Below are 22,736 nucleotides of genomic sequence, written 5' to 3'. Positions count from 1 at the left end.
ACAGTTGACGTTGTCTTTCAGCCGCTTCCGTGTTGTACAATGTTTTGCTGATGTGGAATAGCGAACGCAGAGGTTTTTAACACTACAGCTGTTTATTGCGCAGTATGTAACTACTTGGTTTCGTTAGCGAATCTTTTTGTTGTTAACAGCGTTTCTATTTTTGCACTAGTTGTGTTTGTGAAGTCATAGGTGAGTCATTTGGGCGCTGGCTAGCTAGCAAGCTAACAAAGCAGGCCCCAAGTCAGCACTGAATTATCGCGTTGTTTTTTGTGGAAAAAATACATAATTATATGCATTTATAAATCAGCATGGGTTAATTATAACTAATGTGTTTGTGTGCGCGCTCTGATTGTTGTTTTGTCGGACCAAGCTAGCTTAAGCACACAGGTCACAGCTAACTGCTGAGATTGACTTGATTGGGAGGGTTGGATGTTTCGGGCTGGTGTCTGGGTGTCAAAGTCATGCCATGATGGTCCTGCGGCGGCTCCTGCGGAAGCGCTGGGTGCTGGGAGTCGTCTTTGGGCTTTCTCTCATCTACTTCCTCACCAGTACACTCAAACAGGTACACAGCAAACACAATCCACTTTACAACCAATTTCGCCCATTGGAGATCATGAGAATAGAAATAATCAGGGTCAGACTGTCACCCTTTCGAAACTTGTCTGGGCTGAACAGGCAATGTTTTTTGGCGTGTTTAACCGGTGTACCTAAAAAGTCTCTGATATGAGAGTGAACGAACATAATATTACTGCATGGGTGGAAATGGGAAGGAAACCTTTGTCATAGTCTGACTCTCACTTGTGTCAGAACTTCATCCCACTCTCTGTCTGACTGACTCAGGTGGAACACACACACAAAGGAAGTAAGCAAAACTGTTTATTCACGCTAAATGTGTGTGTGTGTGTGTGTGTTGCACAGGAGGAGCGGACCATACGGGACCGCACGCTCTTGGAGGTTAGGGATTCGGACCACCGCATCCCTTGGAAGGTGCGCTTCAACCTGGGGAACAGCAGCCGCCAGATGAGCCAGTGCAGGAACTCCATACAAGGAAAGATGCTGCTGACGGACGAGCTAGGTGAGCGCTTGCTTCGTGATGATGGGGGAAGGGCCACTCCTCAAAGGCTTTAACTTTGATGTTTTGTTTTTTTTGTCAAGGTTACGTGTGCGAGAGGAAAGACTTGCTGGTGAACGGCTGCTGCAACGTCAATGCTCCCAGCACGCGGCAATACGTCTGCAAAAGCTGCTTGGCCAACGGCTGCTGTAGCGTGTACGAGTACTGCGTGTCTTGTTGCCTCCAGCCTGATAAGGTACACGCAGGTCATGCTTTTAAAATAACTGTCTTCCGGTGGACACAAACCTAACTTACTTTGTACATGTTGCTGATATTTAACAAGTAGTATCACTTGTATTTCCTGTTCTATGGTTAGTATCACACTTTTTGTCTTATACTACTTTTCTCTATAATTGTACTTGTGGAGTTAACCTTTTCAGATGCTCACCCAGCTGAAGTCACACGAGATTGGCTGTGGTCTCACGTGATGTGACACGGTGACATGAGAAGTTGTGATGAAGTGTGTCCTCTCGTCTCCAGCAACCTCTGCTGGAGCGCTTCCTGAACCGTGCCGCCGAAGGCTTGCAGAACCTCTTCGTTGCCGTGGAGGACATCTTTGAGCTGTGCCTGGCCAAGTGTCGCACCTCCTCACAAGTAGGTCGCCGGATCGGTACCAAGTATGCTGCTGTCACAAAAGGACAAAACAACTGATGGTTAGAATGGAATAGAATGCCTCTTTATTACGATAGCGGTTCAATTCTCTTCTGTGCTTTAATGTTGTCGAGCATAGCCAGAAGAGTATCGGCGAACGTAGCTAGAAATGTATAATGTAGAATAATATCAGCAAAGTAGTCCAAAAAGTATCAGTGAACGTAGCTTGAATATCAGCAAACACAGCTGGAAGAATATCAGCAAATGTAGCAAAAATAGTGTCAGTGAGCGTAGCTTGAAGAGTATCAGCCTGAACGTGGCTGGAAGAATATCAGCAAACTGGGCAAGTGTATCAACAAGCCAGAAGTGTATCAGCCAAAGAGTATCACCGAACGTAGCTAGAAGAATATCAGCAAACTTAGCAAAAAGAGTATCATTGAGCGTAGTTAGAAGATTATCAGCACACGTAGCCAAAAGAATATCAGGAAATGTTGCACAAAGAGTATCAATGAGTGTAGTTAGAAGAATATCAGCGCACACAGCCAAGAGTATCAATGAATGTAGCTAGAAGAATATCAGCAAATGTACCAAAAAGAGTACCAGCACAAACATAGCCAAAAGAAGCATCATCTCGGGAGATGATGGTGTAGCGCAATCATGTACAGTTGCATCTTCTACAGTGGCTGTACAACCCAACCCTAGAATGGCAGTCTTTGGAGCATCTGTTGTACACAAAGGAGGTTGGCGCTAAGGTAGCGACTGTCCTTGCTTTCCTCTTTGCTCTCTCGTCTGCTTGCTGGTTGTTTCTGTTGCCCTCTTGACTCCGTCGGTGACTGCAGCCCTCCAGAGCAGACGATTGTCTGCTGTGCCTTCCCACGAGTTGGGGTCGATGCCGGCCTGCTTCAAGTCACGCTTGTAGACGTCTTTGAACCGGAGCTGCGGCCTTCCAATGGGGCGAGCCCCCTCACGCAGTTCCCCATACAAAATGTCCTTGGGGATGTGGCCAGCAGCCATACGACGAACGTGGCCGAGCCACCTCAAGTGCCTCCCACTAAGAAGGGCAAACATGCTTGGGGTGCCAGCACGCTGGAGAACTTCGGCATTGGTTACCCTGTCCTGCCATCTGATATTCAAGAGTCGTCTGGGGCAGCCTAAGTGGAAGCTGTTTAGCCGTTTCTCCTGCCCGGCATATGTGGTCCAGGACTCGCAGCCTTACAGGAGAGTGCTGAGGACACAAGCCTGGTACAGTTTCAGCTTGGTATTCACAGTCAACAGACTGTTGTTCCACACACGTTTGTTCAGCTTGGCCATGGTGGCTGCAGCCTTTCCACTCCCTTGTGCTGATCTCGGTGTCCAGAGGAAAGGAACTGGAGATTGTCGAACCGAGGTAGGTGAATGAGTCTACCACCTCAAGGTGCGTACCATCAATGGAGATGTCTGATGGGGTGGGGGTGTCTTGTGCTAAGATGTTTGTTCTCTTTAGACTGATAGTCAGGCCAAACTCCTTGCAGGCATGAGACAGGCGGTCCACTAACTCCTGCAGTCCAACTTCTGTGTGAGACGTCAGGGCTGCATCGTCTGTAAACAGTAAGTCACGGATCAGAGCTTACCGGACTTTGGTCTTATAGAGCTTTTGGTATACTTTGGTTATAAAGCTTTCCATCAACCCTGGTGTGGATATAGGTGCCTTCCGTACAGTCACTGAAGGCATACTGTAGCAGCATGGAGAAGAAGATCCCAAAGAGGGTTGGGGCGAGGACGCACCCTTGTTTTACGCCGCTGCTCACAGGAAAGGAGGCAGATGTACCGCCATTGAAGCAGACTGTGCTGTGCATGTCCTCATGAAAGGACATGACCATCTGGAGCAGTTTTGGGGGCAACCTATCATCCGCAGGATGCTAAAGAGTCCGCTCTTGCTGACCAGGTCGAAGGCCTTTGTCAGGTCTATGAAGGCAATGTACAGGGGCTTCTGCTGCTCACGGCACTTCTCCTGCAGCTAACTTAAAGAGAAGATCATATCCACTGTAGATCGCCCAGCCGTGAAGCTACACTGGGACTCTGGGTACACTCGAGAGGCGAGACTCTGCAGGCGTGCCAGGACTACGCGGGCATAGACCTTGCCCACAATGCTAAGGAGAGAGATGCCGCGGTAGTTGTATCAGTCACTGCGCTCCCCCTAGTTCTTATAGAGAGTGACGATGTTGGCATCGCGCATATCTCGCGGGACGTAGCCTTTCTCCCAGCACAGGTACAGGAGGTTATGAAGGTGCTGCAGTAGGACTGGCTTGCCACTCTTCAGGACGTCTGGGGGGATACCGTCTTTTCCAGGAGCCTTCCCACATGAGAGGCGGTCGATGGCTTTGCCGAGTTCTTCCATTGTAGGCAGGGTGTCTAACTCCTCCATGACTGTGAGGTCGGGTAGGGCATCCCAGTCCGTCACAACATTCTTGGTGGTGTACAGCTCCAGGTAGTGTTCCACCCAACGTTCGAGCCTCTTGCGCTGGTCTGAGATGACTTGACCTGTCTTGGTCTTCAGCGGTGCGGTCTTGGTAGCAGTGGGGCCAATTGCTGTCTTGATACCGTCGTACATGCCTCTTGCGTTTCCTGTGTCGGCAGATGTCTGAATCCCACTGCTCAAGTTCAGCCAGTAGTCGTTTGCACAGCTGCGAGCGGTCTGCTGGAACTTGCTTTTTGCAGCTTTGAGAGTGTCGCGAGTGCTGGTGCAGGGATTCTGCTTGTAGGCCAGCAGGGCGTTTCTCTTGGCTTCTGCGACTGGTTGCATCTCGTCCCAGTGGGCTCTGAACCAATCTGCGTTTCGACGTTCCTTCCTCCCAAATGCTGTGATAGCTGAGGTGCGGGTGGCATCGCGGAGGTGGCACCATTTACTCCCAATGTCGGTATCATTTGGGGCTAAGGTAGCCATCTTCTCCTTGAGGGCTTCCTGGAAATGCTGGGATCTTTTGGGGTCACTGACACTGCAGGTGTGGTGGGCCCTTCACTGCCAGCCTCACTCTGCTGCCGACAAGGGCGTGGTCTGTGTCGCAGTCTGCGCTATGGAAACTACGAGTGTGAAGGACACTTCTCAGGTCTGCACGTCTGGCGATGACTAAGTCAAGCTGGTGCCAGTGTTTTGACCGAGGATGTCTCCAGGAGACTTTGTGGCAATTCTTAAACTCAAAGTAGGTGTTGGTCATGCACAGATCACGATGACAGCACAGTTCCAGCAGCCTCTGTCCATTCTCGTTCATCCTGCCTATGCCCTGTTGGCCTAGGCAGGAGGGCCAGGTGTTGCAGTCGGCTCCCACGCTAGCATTGAAGTCTCCGAGGAGGTATAATTCTTCCGTAATAGGTGTCTTGCATATTGCATCATCTAGTGCCTCATAGAACTGGTCCTTGGCCTCTGAAGTGGAGCAGAGTGTCGGCGCATAGATGCTGAGGAGATTGGCGAAGCCTGCTGCTGTTGACAGTCTCAGGGCAAGTATTCTCTCAGATCCGCCAGTTGGTGGTTCAATGGCTGCAACTAGCGACTTCTTCACAGCGAAGCCCACACCGTGTTGCTTAGGGCTGTCCTGTGGCAAGCCCTGCCAATAGAAGGTGTAGTTGCCCTCCCTGATGGAACTGCTGTCAGCCAGGCGGGTCTCCTGCAAGCAGGCGATATCAATGTTAGGTCTTGACAGTTCCTTGTCGATAACTGCAGTCTTGAGTCCATCGTCGATCAAATGGAGGTCGTCGTTGAGTCCAAGGCACATGGTCCTGACATTCCAGCTTGCAAGTCGAAGAGCTGGAGTCTTCTTACTTTCTTTTTTGCCTGGTGCAAGGCTTTACAGCTTGCTTGTCAAGATGTTCAATCTCTAAGCTCTACCCACCCAGTAGAGCAGGCGAGCTGTGGCGGGACAGCACCTTACTGGCTGGGGGCTGCTCAGCTTGAGGCGGGCGGTAGCTGTCCAATGAGACGCGATGATCTCTCCCACCGTCGGAAGTGACCCCAGGCGCTCGTTTCCTACGCCAGTTGGAGAGAGCTCTTAACCGGTAACTGCCGCTTCCCGTGTTGTGCCGATATCTTGCGACATCGCTGGAGTGGCCTCTCCAGTGCGCTACGAGCCTGGGCGGGAGATATGGAGAACCTGAGTTGCCCAGACAACAAGCTCCCCCTCTCGGCATTGCTGGTCAGACCCAACGGAAAGGACGAGCCGATACAGTTGGTACCAGCGCAGCTGCAGGAGTTGCCGGAAGGTGGCGCAGAACACCGAACAACCACCTTAGGGGCTCCACTCCGGATTTGCGTAGGGTTTACTCCGTAGCCTTTTCCTCTACTAAGGATGCCCACAAGGCAGTGGGACCAGTACCCGTGGTTTGGGGTGCTAGATGGCCGCTGATGGCTCTCCTGAGCCGGCGCCCTTTGATAGATTTTGTATTTAGTTCTACTGGGTGTCTAGCCACCCTCCTCAAGAGTCCTCTTGCGAGGACAGGTGGGGGAGCCGGTTTAGTCGCCGACAACCCGACCTTGAGGCAGGTGGTACTGGGTTACAGGGTACCAGTAACAGACCGAAGCTAAAGCTGAAGCTAAGGCCAAGGCCAAAGCCTGACCTGACCTTTTAAAGTCAAAATATTATGGGAATAAAGATACTACTAATAATAGTAATAACTATCATACAAAAAACGCATAAAGTTTTCCGATAAGAAATCACGAAAATCCAATTACAGTCGTCCCTCGCCACAGTATGTGTATTCAAACAAATGTTTTTCCTAAATTAAGCATTTTCAAGCATAAAAAGGGCTAAATGAAGTAAAATGCAAATATGAGGCATTCAGAAGACGCATTGAAAGATGTGATGATATGTAGTGCTCTGCACTGGTCACGAGGTGTCTGTAATGCAACTGTAATGTTGGGTGAGACACACACGCACCAGACTTGATCTGCGGAACAACAGGCTTTTATTGCAGGTTTGATTGATCTCACAACAGGCACAATAATACCCTAACACATGGCACTTTTGCAGCCATGCCAAGCTAAAACTCAACTCTGAACCTCTGACAGCATTTCCTGTCCACGCCACTGGGACACATTTACAGCAACACACACGAGCACGAGTCTTGGTGTCTTATTTTCTGCTATTATGTCTACTATATTGGGTAGTACGATTGTAAAAGTGACTGTAGGGGTGTTATTTCATGTCTAAAGGGCTTTAATAATGTTAAAAACTGTATTTAGAAGGTTGTAAACAGGTTTTCTCTGCTTTAACTACCAAAATATTGATTTAGAAATAAGGAATCCGACTTGGCGGAAGTTCACTTATCATGGCCGGGCCTGCAACCGATTGAATGCAATAAACAAGGCATTACTATATGTTACACTGGACTATAAGTCGCATTTACCAGTATTTATGTTGGAGCTATCAGCAGAGCAAGGTTTGTTTTTTTTGTTCAAGATTCAAGAGATTCAAGAGAGTTTTATTGTCATGTGCATAGTAAAACAGCAGTTATACCATGCAATGAAAATCTTATTCTGTTCATTCTCCCAAGAAAAGAAAGAAAACACAAGAAAGAATAAGAACATAAGAAACATAAACACATAAACATATATACCAATAAATTAAGCAACAACAACAGAAGAGACATTAATACAAGTAAATAATACAAATAAATAAATAAATAAAGTGCTATGAGTGTGTGCGTGTGTTGCGTGCGGCGAGTACTTCGTTGAGGAGCCTGATGGCCTGTGGGTAAAAGCTGTTTGCCAGCCTTGTGGTCCTGGACTTCAAACTCCTGTAGCGTCTGCCTGACGGTAGGAGTGTGAATAATGAGTGTTGTGGATGTGTGCTGTCCTTGATGAGGTTGTGTGTTCTTCGTAGGACTCTAGTTTTATAAATGTCTTGCAGTGAGGGGAGGACTACCCCAACAATGTTCTGTGAGGTCTTGATCACCCGCTGGAGTGCCTTCCTATCACGTGTTGTACAGTTACCGTACCAAACAGTGATGGAGGCGGTAAGGACACTTTCGATAGTGCATCTGTAGAAGCAACTCAGGATTGTGGTGGGCATGCCAAATTTCCTCAGTCTTCTCAGGAAGTCCAGTCTCCTTTGGGACTTCTTCATAATTTATAAATTTATTTATAAATAAGACTAAAGAGATGATCATCGACCCAAGAACAAGGGAAAAGGAGCCGCATAGACCCCTGTTTATTGATGAGACTGAGGTGAAGAGGGTGAAAACCTTCAAGTTCCTTGGCACACACATCAGCGAGGACCTCACCTGGTCTCCCAACACCCAACAAATTCTGAAGAAGTCCCAAAGGAGACTGTACTTTCTGAGAAGACTGAGGAAATTTGGCATGTCCACCACAATCCTGAGTTGCTTCTACAGATGCACTATGGAAAGTGTCCTTACCGCGTCCATCACTGTTTGGTACGGTAACTGTACAACACGTGATAGGAAGGCACTCCAGCGGGTGATCAAGACCTCACAGAACATTGTTGGGGCAGCCCTCCCCTCACTGCAAGACATTTATAAAACTAGAGTCCTACGAAGAACACACAACCTCATCAAGGACAGCACACATCCACAACACTCATTATTCACACTCCTACCGTCAGGCAGACGCTACAGGAGTTTGAAGTCCAGGACCACAAGGCTGGCAAACAGCTTTTACCCACAGGCCATCAGGCTCCTCAACGAAGCACTCGCACACGCCGCACGCAACACACGCACACACTCATAGCACTTTATTTATTTATTTATTTGTATTATTTACTTGTATTAATGTCTCTTCTGTTGTTGTTGCTTAATTTATTGGTATATATGTTTATGTGTTTATGTTTCTTATGTTCTTATTCTTTCATTTGTTTTCTTTCTTTTCTTGGGAGAATGAACAGAATAAGATTTTCATTGCATGGTATAACTGCTGTTGTACTATGCACATGACAATAAAACTCTCTTGAATCTTGAATCTTGAATCTTGAATAATTTGTTGGGTGTTGTGAGACCAGGTGAGGTCCTCGCTGATGTGTGTGCAAGGAACTTGAAGGTTTTCACCCTCTCCACCTCAGTCTCATCAATAAACAGGGGTCTATGTGGCTCCTTTGATCATCTCTTTAGTCTTATCTGTATTGAGAAGGAGATTGTTATCACGACACCAAGCTGTGAGGTCCGCCACCTCTCTTCTGTATGATGTTTCAACACCACCAGTGATCAGTCCGATGACTGTAGTGTCATCCGCAAATTTAATGATGCTGGTGTTGTTCTGGGAGGCCACGCAATCGTAGGTGAAGAGCGTGTAGAGGAGCGGACTCAGCACGCACCCCTGTGGGGTCCCAGTGCTCACAATTCTTGAGCTGGATGTGCGATTGTGGACTCTGACTGACTGGGGTCTGCCTGTGAGAAAGTTAAACACCCAGTTACAGAGGGAGGGAGACAGGCCAAGTGTGAGGAGCTTATTTGTGAGTTTGTGGGGGCAGACTGTATTAAAAGCAGACCTATAGTCTATAAATAGCATTCTGACGTATGTGTCCTGGCCCTGTAGGTGAGAAAGGGCTGTGTGGATGGCAGTGTTGACTGCATCATCCGTGGACCGGTTCTGGCGATATGCAAACTGTAGAGAGTCCACAGTTGCCGCCGGGATGCTCTTTTTGATGTGGGTCATGACTATTCTTTCAAAGCACTTCATAACAATAGGAGTGAGTGCTATAGGGCGATAGTCATTCAAGCAGGTTCACGTTGCTCTTCTTGGGTACGGGCACTATGGTGGTGGACTTAAAGCAGGTCGGTACAGATGCTTGTGCAAGCGACAGGTTAAATATGTCAGCAAGCACATCAGCTAGCTCTGATGAGCAAACCCGAAGTGCACGTCCTGAGATGTTGTCTGGCCCTGCTGCTTTTCGTGGGTTTGTTTTGTTTAGAACCCTGCGCACATCAGCTGATGTCACCATGAGAGGTGAGTCCTGTGTGCTCCCCAGGTTCAGCCACCCTCTCTGCTCATCAGGAGTTTGGGTGTCAAAGCGGGCATAGAACTCGTTCAGCTCATCTGGAAGTGTGGTATGGCTGGACGTGGCTACGCTACTCTGCTGTCGATAGTCTGTGATGTGCTGGAGCCCCGCCCACATGCGCCGAGGGTTTGAGGTGGAATAGTAGCCCTCCAGCTTCTGTCTGTACTGTCTTTTGGCCTCCCGTATGGACCTCCTCAAGTCATATCTGGCCTTTTTGTAGTCCTCAGCGGTGCCCATGACGAATGCAGTCGAACGAGCACGTAGCTTAGCCCTTACATCACAGTTCATCCACTGTTTTTGGTTAGGGTATTTTCTGTAATACTTGGTGGTGGTAACAGTCTCTATACATGTGCTAATGTAGCCAGTAACAGCAGAAGCATATTCATCCAAATCAACAGTACAATCTTCCCTCCCCGCTGCAGTTTTAAACACATCCCAGTTTGTGCAGCCAAAGCAGTCCTGAAGTACTTGATCAGTTTCTTCATTCCACACTTTAACTGCTGTACGTACAGGGGGAGCTTTTTTAAGAAGTTGTCTGTATGTTGGATAAAGGAATATAGAGATGTGGTCAGCCTTTCCAAAGTGGGGTCTTGGAACAGCCTTCAAAGCACCTTTCATGTTGCTGTAGACTTGGTCCAGGATGTTATTTTCCCTTGTGGGAAAGCTCACATGCTGGTAATATTTGGGGAGGACAGTCCTGAGGTTACAGTGGTTGAAATCGCCAGATATAATAAATAATAATTTTGTTAGGAGTGTTGTGGCACCGCTCCAAACAACATTAAATTCGCAAGAGAAGAAGACAAAGCCAAAGGGGGGGGGTAGTGTTTACACTAACAAGGAGACAAACTAAAGCTACAGAAGCTGAGATAAGTACATTTGGATATGGATACAATAAAAACTTAGCTGTTTAATAAATGTCGGAATGTTCTCAAAGAAGACACTTTTATGCACATCCCTGTGTTAAGAAACGTGTCAAGCAGCTGTATTTAGACACTAGAACTTCATTTTTGTTTTCACAAATGAATTAAAATTGACTGAAAATCATACGTGTGTATTTAGTTAGTCAGTAGCGGACACAGCAGCTACAGTCTCCAAGCTAGACGTAATTAGTGTCCTAATTAAACAACACTGCTGTATCTTATCAGTATAATTGCACATTACTTACAAAGTCTCCAAGGCAGAAGTGTATTAGAAAGTATTCCATAGCAAAAAGTGTCCGGTATGCTATTATGGCGGCCGCTAGGTGTCGCCAAAAACGACCTACAACCCCACTTTAATGTAGCACATGTGAAATTTTATATACATACGTGCACTGCGGCTACAATAATAATAATGTTAAAGTATTAACATTAGTATCTTCGAACATAGCTAGAAGAGTATCAGCAAATGTACAGGAGGCAGCCAAAAGAGAATCAGTGAACACAGCTAGAAGAATATCAGCAAATGTAGTTCGCCAAACGAGTATCAGCTGACATAGCTAGAAGAGTATCAGCGAATGTAGCCAAAAGAGTATCACAAACATACTTGTAGTCAAAAGATAATCAATGATCATAGCTAGAAGAATATCAGCTAGCCTAGCCAAAAGAGTGTCAGTGATCATAGCCAGAAGAGGATCAGCAAACGTAGCCAAAAAAAGTATCAGTGATTGTAGCTAGAAGAATATCAGTGAATGTAGCCAAAAGAGTGTCAGCGAACATAGCTTTGTTCGCACATGCACGCCAACTACAATTATAATAATATTAAAGCGAACAGAGCTCTGGTATCAGAATTGTATCGGTATCTGTGGATGTCCAAATTCAGTTATCGGATGGTAAGTGAAAAAAGGTGTATGTGTGCATCCCTAGTGTCTTGTCCTGTATATGTGTTTCTGATCGGCTTGTTTTCACCAGTCGCTCACAATAAAAATGTTTTTGTAGAGTGTCCAACATGAGAACACGTACCGGAACCCCCAAGCCAAGTACTGCTACGGAGAGAGCCCTCCAGAACTCCTTGTACTGTAAGAGTCGGACTTGTGCGGCACAACGGAAAGGAAACAGACTTTGCCATTGTTGGCATCCACACACAAATACTGTACTGTTTTTGTTTTGTTTTTGTTGTTTTTTTACACTTCATAAGTGCATCAACCGCTTCCATCCAGTCATCCGTGATGATCATCAGGCAGCTCTTTGCTCAGCACCAGTCATGAATTCACGTCTCTTGTACCTCCACCAAGGAGGCCTCGGCTCCCTGGAGTGCCATTGTAGTTTTAAAACTGTCAAATTGTGTCATCAAATGTATCGTGCATGTTTTGGAAATGAGTAAAAGCGATTGTGAAAGCGTATGTGACATTGGTTTGAGGCAGCCTGGAAGACATGCAAGATGCAAACAAATGAGGAAGTGTCTGGTAATGAACAAAATACTCGTGTGTACAATCGCAGAAGGCCCAGACAGTGTTCATGCTGCTCCCTTCCATCTGTCCACATGTTCCGCCATGATTGGAGTCCAAAGCGGTGACTCCTCCTAGCGCCCTGTCACGGTGCCTTCAAGGGACGGATGGACGTGGGACAATTAATCATCCTGAAGGCTGAGCAAGCAAAACAAAAATGTCCTAATTGGGAAACCGGTTGGTGTCTTTGGCAGCTTGATTAATTCTGCCACTGTGGAGAAACATCACGTTGGATTGAGCGGTTTGAAGCCCAACGTGATCAAAACAATACTGCAGGATAATACGTCAAACGTGAGCATTTTGGGACTAATTCAGGCAAAAGCTGAACTTCTTAGTGATGCAAGCATGATGAGTTTTCTTTAACACATGCTGGAGCAGGTTGGATGTCCACAGTTTTTACCAGTATTTACAGGGAACAGGTCTACGCTTTTTTAATTAACAGAACACTTGAATAAAGGCTTTTTTTGTGTGCAAAGTCAAGTTCTCATAAAACTATACAAAGAATTCAGCACTGGTAAATTTCATTTCAGACCCGACTACGCTCTAGGGCAGGGGTCACCAACGTGGTGCCCACGGGCACCAGGTAGCCCCCCACGACCACATGAGGTGCCCGCAAGCCTGCTTTTCATTCAGGTTTTCAGTTAATAATGAAAGAACAGTAGAAAGAAATGCATTGTGAAATACAACATGTGAGTTGTGGACACCAGCATTTTGTTCATGTTCTGGTAAAACAAGCATATTCGTTTTGTTTGGGTTTAAAATATGCTCTGGAAATAAATGCTACAAAAATGAGTAGCTCTTGGCCATTTTCATTTTGTAAAAGTCGCTCTCACAAGGAAAAACCTTGGTGACCGCTGGTCTAGACTTAAGATTCTGTTGCCTGCAAGTCTGCAGTCCCCAAATGAGCAAAACCTTTGAATTAAGACTTGTTTTTGTGTACAATGAAATTGCAATAGAAAAAAAATCCACAGTATTCAGCAATGGAAAACATCACTTCAGACCCGATTACCTTCTGGACCTGGATTCTGTGGCCGAGGCCGAGGTCTGCACTTCCTAACGGAGCACAACTTATGAATAAAGACTTTTTTGGTGTGCAAAATCAAGTTCTAATAAAACTATAAGCAGAATTCAGCAGTGTGAAATATCATTTCAGACCCGACTACCCTCTCGACTTGGGGCCTGGGAAGAGGTCTGCAGTCTCTGAATAAGCAAAACTTTTGAATTGAAACTTTTTTGTGCCAAATGAAGTTGTAATAGAAAAAGACAGTATCCAGCTATGCAAAACGTCATTTCAGACCCGACTACCTCCTGGACCAGGGTTCTGTGGCCTGGGCTGAGGTCTGCACTCCTTAATTGAGTACAACTTATGAATGAAGACTTTTTTTTTGTGCAAAATTAAGTTCTAATAAAATAGAACACAGAATTCACCATTCACTAGTATACTGTATATATACATATTTTAAATGTAGTGAATTGAAATACTTCAATGAAAACATACTTAAGTAAAGGTACAAGTACAGATTTTATTAAAAAATAACTTAATAAAAATACATGAAAACAAATCATTTTCACTGATACAGTATATATGTACTATACTGTTTGTATGTGAATAAATAACAAGCCTTACACAAATGTGGCCTTAGAAAAATAGATGAAAATATAGTAAAAATGAGAAGACATGGCAATAAAATAAATAAACAATGCACTGCGGCGGAAACAGCAGCGTTATCAATCTTTGGTAAGGTGGCCCCTGCAGCTCACAAGTCAGAGGAAGTCGGGGCCCTGAGTAAAAGTGTGAGCGTGGCAACGTCAATGTCACCGCAAGCTTTTTTTTTTTTTTTTTTTTTTTAAAGATCTCCCACAAACTTCCTCTTTCAGGCGTCAAGGGTTTGGACTTCAGTGCAAAAGAATGAAGGATTTATAATGGAAAAACAACGAACCGTGAAACCGTTACTTCAGACCCGACTACCTTTTGGTAGATTCTGGGGCCTGCGCACGCGTCACTTCCCCCGGGTTTTCTGCACCCTGAGCAGAACTCTTCCGAGTTTTTTGTGCAAAATTAATTTCTACTAAAAGAATAACACACGACTCAACAGTTCAGAGCCGACTGCCTTCTGGGCCTGAATACTAGTTTGAAGTGTGCAGCCCTATGACTCCCCCTGGCTTTTCCACAAGCAGAGAAGTGTTCTATTCATGTGCAAGGAGTCGCAAATGTGCAAAATTCAGACCTAATGAAAGCAACAGCAGAATTACTACTTCAGACCCGACTACTTTCTGGATCTAGATTCTGGGGTCTGCGCTCCCTGACTTCTCCCAGTTTTTCAGTTCCCTGAGCTTTGAGTTTTCAGTGAATACTTTTTGGTGCCAAATGAAGGTCTAATAAAATTCAGCAGTAGAAAATGCCAGCTCAGACCCGACTACCTTTTGGATTTGGATGCTAGTTGGAGGTCTGCAGGTTTTTCCACAACCAGAGCAGAACTTTCCAATGAATACTTTTATGTGCAACATGAATTCTAGTAAAAGAATATAAATGAAGCAAAAGGGGAAAGTTCAGACCCGACTACCTTTTGGATCCTGGATCCAGGCAGAGATCTAAATTCTTGTCTCCCCCCAGTTTGTCCCAGTAGTGGCCCATGGGCCACGGAGGTTTTTTGTGCAAAATAACAATAAATGGTGAAACTATCAGTAGGTTTTTGGATCAGGCCAGAGGTCTCCACCCTCTGATGGCCCCTGCGAGGAACAGTTTTTCCACAACCCTTGCAGTAACGGGATCCTTCAATAGGGCTGGGTCCCAGCCGTCTGGGTATCGCACACGTCTGGGGCCGCCCTCAGGGCCTGAAGGACTTGTGAGAGCCAGTCTTTCAAGCCCACGATGGCCCCCAAGCCGTACATCTTCTTTGCATAAGAGTGATTGTCGGATGGCGGAGGAGGCTCCGCCGTCACCAACGGGGCATTTGGTTGAATGATCTTGCCCAGAACCTTCAAAAGGTTCATTTGGCTGACAAGACTACCCTTGACTTGGGTCAGAGGCTCGCCCACGGACGGCGGGTTTCTCCAGTTGTTCTTCTGGTAGTCCTCCACATTGGCGATGCGCTTGTTGTACTGCACGCTCTTGGCGTAGATGTCCTGCAGCTGCTCCGAGAAGCCGATGCCCACGACGGTGGCGTCGGGAACATGATTGGGGGTCGTGTTCGTCAGACCGTGGAAGGTCCTCTGTGGAGGAAGAGCGATGAAGATCCATTCATTACGTTCGTTACTTACACACAGGAAGTACCAAGAAGCACTCAAGAGGAAAAAAATGACACTACAGGAGTAAAGTCACCTTTTATCAAAGGTCATTTCATCATTCATCGTAAGTCACAGTTTTAAAAAGTCATATATTTAAAAAAAAATCATATATTAACTTTTAACCTGAAAAAATAAAACATGACATTAAAATAAAAGTAACATATTTTCAAAAAAATCATATATTTAAATAAAAAAGGCATATTTTTAAAACATGTCATAATTGAAAAGAATAATATCTTAATTATTTTATATTTTTTTAAATAACAACATAAAAATGTTTAATAAGAAAAACATTACATAAAAAATATATACAAATCTTTTCTTTTTTTAAAAAAAAGTTTGCGGAAAAAAGTAAACCTTTCCAAAACAAAAACAAACTGTTTTTTTTGCAGAAAAACAGTCAACAAGTTGGGTTTTTTTATTTTTATTTTTGTATTTTGCTTGTTAAAATACGACATTTCAAATTTGACTGAAATCGTGTAACGCCCAGAAAAAAAAAATCCATCTTTATTGAAGTAAAATGAAGTAAAATCAAATGAAACAAAGATCTCAAAAAACTTTTTTTCCTCAACAAGATACAACCTCTCTTATTCCGCTTCCCAGTCAAAGAGCTGCGGTTTTACACCTTCCCAGTTTTCCTGAATGCAGCACCGGCCTGCCACTGAGGCTGCTGTGTTACTTCCTTCCCAAACACGAGACGTTGTACATGACTAACATTACGGTCATAGCCGTGACCCGTGGACACAGTAGTTTGTTGCCCGAAAGCCAGAGACGGACGTGCCACTGACCAGAAGGTACAACATTGACCATAAGGATCATGAGCGTGACGTTTATCGTCAGTTGACAGAAGTGGATGCACGAAGACGTTTTGCAACATTGTTAGCAAGAGTGCGGCAAAACCACACTGAGACACAAAAAGGAGGGTGCTTACGTATTCCTTAAGCAGGTGGTCCGTCTCAAATGTAAGCGTCGTCGTCAGAGACGTCAGTCTGGCCAAGATGTTGGGACAACTGATGGAGGCGAGAAGCGTCGGGCGCCACTGCAGTGCCAGGAACGCCAGGATCAGCGCTGGGGAAAGACAGATTTCAGTACGTAAGATACAATGAATTCATCATGAAAACAAAGGCAGTTCCTTCCTGTGCTCATCACTGCCCCCCACTGGGAGTATGCAGATGCTACATTAAGCTTTAAACACGCTCGAATAGCAAGCTTGTCCCTTTTTCCACCGGGGGCGCATGCTAACAAATCAAAGGATGTAAGGGCCCACTTTGACATTTTCTTTCTTTTTTTTTTTATTTTGTAAATAGGCTAAAAAAAACCCCACTATTTGTTATTATTAATTATTAGTATAAACATTTCAGTTTGACCTCTTTATATTTTATTTGGAGTTTTTGGTTGTTAAATTTTAGAAAGTAATCTACTTTTTAAAAATCATTAAACTAAAAAAGTCAAATATTTTCAAACAATTCATATAAAAGCCTTATCAAAAACAATTATATTTTAAGTCATGTTTTTCAAAATCCTATATTAAAATTAAAAAGTGATATATCATTCAAATAAAAAGTCATATTTTCAAAAATATATATTGAAATAAAGCCGTCATAATAATAAAAAAAAGTTTAAAAAAGTAAAAAAAAAGTTAAAAATAAAAAAATAAAGCCGTCATATTTAAATATAAATATGTATATTATAAATGTTTATATATATATATATATATATATATATATATATAATCATTTTTAAAGTAATGTATTAAAAAATGGGAAAAAAGATGTTCCACAAAAATATATATTTTATATATTTTTTGTGGGGGGGCACCATCTCACAAGTCGCAATTGGCTTTTTTGGGTTTAGAGTTTAATTTAATTGTGCTTGTTAAAATATTACATTTTACTTGATAAAGTTGGACTTTATTTGACAAAAATCCAACGTTATTCTCGTAAGATTAGATATAATAAAATAAAAATATGGAGCTTTGTGTTATTGTTAGTTATTAGTATCAACATTTCATTTTTTTTCCCCCATTTTTGCTCAAATAAAAGAGTTGAAAAATGCACAACCACAAACAAAGGGCTGTGATTTTTTAACAAAACAAAACAAAAGAAGAGATGGTTCTTGGTAAAGATGTCAGATTTAAACTTTCCAAGTGGTCTCCAAAGTCTGGCCCCATTTGCGGCCATTTTTTTTTAAATGGCTGACAGTCTTATCTGAACATAAAATGACAGAAAACTGTACCACGTGTAACCTTCTAACCCAGCAGACCCCACCCAGAACAAGGGGCAGCGTGGTTGCATCTGTGTTGCCACGGTAACTCCTACACAAGCGCTCACATGGAGCGAATGTGGAAAGCATCCAGTAGCAAAGATGTGCCGTGTACATCTCCACGTGTACGCTAACCATCAGGTCTTGACTTGACTCTCACAGCAACGTCATCCGTGCACTCTTTGTGCACGCGCACACCTCATTTCTTCACGGACATGAGCGCTGCTACTAGCAGAGATGAATGTATGGCGTGCATGCGCTGGTGTTTAAAAACACTTCTTATGACTAAAACATTGGGAAACTAGGAATTTCATCCTTGCATAACTTTGATTTGATTTGATTTGATTCCGTTTATCGTGTATTTTCAGGCCCGTTGGCCGTGTGAAGGAATAATGTACAACGGACAGAACAATAATATGAATGAAATATATATCAAAATATACACATATTCATACAAAACAATTGAAATGAAAAAAAATATATTTTTAAAAATAATAATAATAATAATATGTCGATTTTTTTGTTTTCCTTGAGCATGTTTGGTCAGAATCACGTGGTTTCTCTCAGTGAAAAAAAAGGTTATAAAGTTAGAATAATTACCAGTAACTACTTTAAAAGAATCATTACAGTGGTAAATATATTTTTTAAAAATCTTAAATAAGTCCAAAATAATGTCAAAATATTTTATATAAAAAATACAAATCTATTTGAATGTGTGTATATTTTAAACAATTTTAAAATGACTTGAAACCCTTTAAAATGCTCAGTAAAGTGGTATGTATATTTTTTGAGGAATAAAATATTTTGTAGTTGTTAAAGCGGGAAATGCAGTCTTCCGCAGCGTACTTTTCATGTGCGTACTTTGTTGCATTTGTCCAATAAGATGTGAAAATATTTGATTGAAAAAATGTAAAACTATTTGAATACATATGTGTACTTAAAACACCTTCAACATGACTTCAAACACTTTCAGTGACGTGGTACGTATACTCTTGTGAAGTTGTTAACGTAGAAAATGCAGTAAGCCACCGTGTACGTTTAATGTGCGTAACCATGTCAAATAAAATGCAAAAAAGATTTTATTTTCAAAACATTTATATTAAATATGTGTATATATATTTTTCTATTTTTTTTTATAATAATAATAAAAATGCTGTGTCTGTGAAAAGCAATGTAAGTAAATAATTCTTTTCATATATGAAGGGTTCATGTGCTAATAATGTCGAATAAAACATTAGAAAGTACACACGTGACACACGCGTACTTACCACAGTGCGTGAGTAGCTTGGAAGCCATGGCGAGCGTAGAACTTGTCACTTGTCCACCGGTGTCCCCGTCTGAGGTGCGATCCGCTTTTAAGTGCATTCAGGACGTCCCCCCCCCTCCACCCCCCCACGCTGACACACACTTATGGCGAATAACTATCCCATGTCGCAACACGTGTCCAACATGCTTCACGGTGTGACGGCGCTTTGTCACACCAGCTTTTCTGACTCGATTCAGCATCCTCCCAGCGTGCGGGGGTGTGAGGATCCCCCGAGTTTGTAAAAGACGGAAAAATAGTCCGCATGAGCGACGCGGGTACACGCCTTCAGCAGGAATCTCATCAAGCGACAACACTACAGAAAGAAAACTACTTAGAGTAGTCAGTGTGCAGCTTGTACAGCCGTGTACATTTCACTGAACATTCCTACAGTGGAGCATCGTACATCGATACCGCCATGCGAGCTGTGCACTGACTACTCTAAAGGATCTTACTTTCTGTCCTTTTAAGAAGATTTACTGATTGTCATCTTGTCTTTTGTTTTTTTTCCTTCCCTCACTGTCCTGACAGCTGACTGTTGTGGTTTGGGGTTTCCGGTTATGGCGTACGTGCCTGAGCCTCTGACAGTCACCGCCGTCATCTTGAAAATTGAAGTCGCCGAGCCGCGGACGGCGTGAGTCACGGCAAACGAGTGACACAGAGTCCATTTTGCAATCACCGTGGCGGCCGCTGGCCACTTGAGGCTCTCGCTTTTGTGTCCGCTTCGTTTCACTTTTTTTTTTTGCCACAGTCAACACTCGGGGATCCTTGCCTACACTTACCCACCTGAGCTCCCAAATTGGGCCCAATTCTTTAGGGTTTGATGCCCTTTTTGTCAGAACACCTGACCTCCATCTGCCCCCGCCCCCATGGTAAAAAAAAACAAACAGGTTTGATGCATTTTTTTGGGAGTTCATCACAAAAACCAAAACGGGGCCCTCTAATAAAAACACCATACCGTATATACTGTGTATATATTTTAGGGATGCTCCAATCAGGGTTTTATGCTGCCGATTCCAAACCGATCACATGGATTTATAATGCGACTGGCTAATAATGTAATGCTAATGCAGGGTTTACGCTACACGTAATTGATCGTCACTACAAAATAAAGCCACCACACCTTAAAAATGAGTTGTTTTTTTTTAAAACTTGAAAACAATTGAAACTAATGTATTGCATGAATGTATACACATGCATGTGCTATACAGGTGCATATATAGCGTATTATTTACGCACATCTTGACAACATTTAGCTTCAAAACGATTTAAAATATCATAAAAATGTTTCACTGCGCTTTATTTTTGATAAGTGTGCACCGCAATGGCCTGTCGGCCTTGCTGGTACTTCCACGTGTGTGACAGACACGCCAGCCTGTGTTGACTTTCACTTTGCTTCTTATTATCGGGAGAACGAACAATAGTCCGTAAAATGTGCAGCCAATCGACGGCAGCTCGGCACATGCCAAGCCCATCTATGCCAGCGTGTTGATCGCTGAACAAACTTGCTCTCTTGTTATCGCCATAATGCTTATGACTTGTCTCCGCAACACTAGTTGTGTGTTGGAGTTGTGCGACAGAAACACGTAGTCAGTCCAGCTTTAGACAGCGACGCTATCACAGGGGTCTCCAACAGGTAGCTCCTACGCTAGCAGGAGCTCACCAGCTGATGTCGAGTAGTTTTCAGCAAGTGTTCCATCCAAGCATGGCACCTGTGCTTCATGACCAATGAGCACAATGAGTGGAGATGTGCTTCTATGTGCTGCTATTTGTCCTAAAAAAAAATGGCAGACACAGCAGTGGTACGACACAGCGGCGGCAATCCGCCCTCTCATGCATCCCACCACCACAGCTTCAAAAATGTGTAATTAATAGTGCTATTGGCCAGGGTGCCTTTAAAGGGGAAAAGTCAGGACAATTCCAAGGTCCCTTGAATGCCAGGGGCATTTTTTTTGGTCCTGTTCAGCCATCAGCGCATTATAGTAGTGTTCATCTAAATGCCCTCAACAGATTCGCTCTGCCAGGGAAAAGTGTAAGATACTCTTCACAATTTATTTAATTGGAGCGGCCGGACCGGAGCAGGAGTGGATAGAAAAGAAGAGAAAAGAAAACAGAGGGGGCAGTGCGGGGACAACAGGGCAGCAACACAGAGAGAGACAAGAGCAACAGCAACCAAAAATAGGTAATTCCGAATAAAATTAGTCATTAATTAATAAAGGGGGGGCAATGTAATTTTTTTTCATGAAACCCAGAATTCCTGGCCGCGCCCCTGCTACTGCTTCTGGCTATATGATATGAAAAAAACAGACAGAAACATAATTGACCTACTTTGTGAAGAGAACATACAATTTGCCACTGGTGAACCTTCCAGAGGATGACCCGCCTTCTTCGGGACACTTTGGATGTGAGAGTACGTTGGTGGACCTGAAAGTGAGAAAGCACTCCACTCCAAGGCCGGTCACCTCGTCCAATGAATTCAATTATTTTTCGGGTTATTAGCTTAGCCTTTCGACCGTCACACACATACGTGCGAGTGTTAGCCACACGGCTACGTTAACTGCCTTGACCAATCACGCGGTGAGCCTCGAAAACTCACCGTCCTCCGTCAGTTGTTTGTTTTTCCAACTGGCGTATTAAAGCTTCGTAACGTGCCACCCCCGCAACATCGTTGCCGTGGCACGTGTTGGTAGTTCAGGTTCCACACGGCAGACATGATTGCTACTGTGTGAAAAGCGAGAGGATGGCGCTGCCAAAGACGTTAGTTAGGTCAAGACACGACACAAAGGATCGCTGCGGGCTGCAATCGTGCTAGCCACAGGTGATCGGCGTTCTGAGGCATCCAAGCTGGGTCGTCTCTCAAGAGGCAAATAAAAATGTAGTACATTTTTTTTCCCCCCACTTTCATCACATCAGATTGTTTCAAACATGTCAAACCTGAGCGTTTTTTGTTAGATTTTTATGCCATTTTTGTCGTAAGGGTTGGGAATGAAAAACATCCAGTGGGCAAAATGTACACGTTTAGCCCCTCCAGGTGAAAATCTGCCACTGAAAACAGTGCCTGTCCAGTCAATACGACAGTTTGACCCTGTAACGGATAAATTCACTTTACATTATTTTCTGTGGGGGTAAAAAATCGGTATCAAAAAAGTCAAGTTTCCGTACATTTTATTGACAAAGGCCGCTTTACAAACACTCATGTAACATTTCAAATGGTGCAAAACGGAGTTGTACTCAAAAGTCCCTTGTGACGTTAGCTAAAATAACATTTTGTGCAAATAATAAGGAACTCTAAGTTAATGACCTTGGTTAATAATAATAATAATCATAATAATGTTGGCGAAAAGCTGACCTATGAAACGCCACGCCTATGAAACGTCGTGCCTCAGTTAACTGCCCAGACACCATTTTTGGAGCAAAACGGGTAAAAAGTGCCGTCTCTAGCGTGGACATTAGCTGATTATTAGCCGTTATTACGTAAAGGCTAGGGGAAGACCGCATGCCCCGCCCCCGTCCAATGATCGGGTCAGGGCTCGCTGAAGACACGACGGGGAAGCAAGTGCTCGCTGTTCTGGTGGCGACTGTCAATACTTGTTGCTAGGCTATGCTAGGCTATGCTAGGCTTGCACTCGGCTCAGACGGGACCTCCAGGATCAGCTGGCGGTCGGGTCCTTCCTCTGCTGCTGCAGCACGTCGGTCACGCTCTCGATGTCCTCCTCGGGGACCTGGGAAAGACCCGCCAAAGTTGACCATTTCCAGGAGGGAATAAAGGTGCCT

General features: G+C 44.2%; 2 protein-coding genes across 3 annotated transcripts in view; one reads left to right on the top strand and one right to left on the bottom strand.

Annotated features, from left to right (window-relative positions):
* Positions 1-15: 15 nt before the first annotated feature.
* Positions 16-13,228, top strand: spring1 (SREBF pathway regulator in golgi 1). The gene is made up of 5 exons (XM_054774230.1): positions 16-562; positions 919-1,075; positions 1,156-1,307; positions 1,592-1,705; positions 11,601-13,228. Exons 1-5 carry the CDS (start codon positions 467-469, stop codon positions 11,682-11,684), a joined length of 603 nt encoding a protein of 200 aa, XP_054630205.1. The 5' UTR covers positions 16-466; the 3' UTR covers positions 11,685-13,228.
* A 2,074-nt stretch (positions 13,229-15,302) lies between these two features.
* castor1 (cytosolic arginine sensor for mTORC1 subunit 1) overlaps positions 15,303-22,736 on the bottom strand; it is a 29,804-nt gene continuing 22,370 nt past the window's right edge. Inside the window, exons 9-10 of one of the 2 annotated variants that reach the window (XM_054774224.1) lie at positions 16,329-22,684; positions 15,303-15,322 (exon numbers count right to left, since the gene is read on the bottom strand). In XM_054774224.1, the coding sequence (XP_054630199.1) occupies positions 22,613-22,684 (72 nt within the window). In that variant the 3' untranslated portion in view covers positions 15,303-15,322; positions 16,329-22,612. Of the gene's footprint in view, positions 15,323-16,328; positions 22,685-22,736 lie in introns of those variants that run through there. The other variant, XM_054774225.1, reaches the window with a different exon arrangement.

The sequence above is a fragment of the Dunckerocampus dactyliophorus genome, chromosome 4 (assembly GCF_027744805.1).
Source record: "Dunckerocampus dactyliophorus isolate RoL2022-P2 chromosome 4, RoL_Ddac_1.1, whole genome shotgun sequence".
NCBI classification, from domain to species: Eukaryota; Metazoa; Chordata; class Actinopteri; order Syngnathiformes; family Syngnathidae; genus Dunckerocampus; species Dunckerocampus dactyliophorus.
The sequence above is the reverse complement of the archived record's forward strand: the minus strand, read 5'-3'. Positions and strand labels throughout refer to the sequence as shown.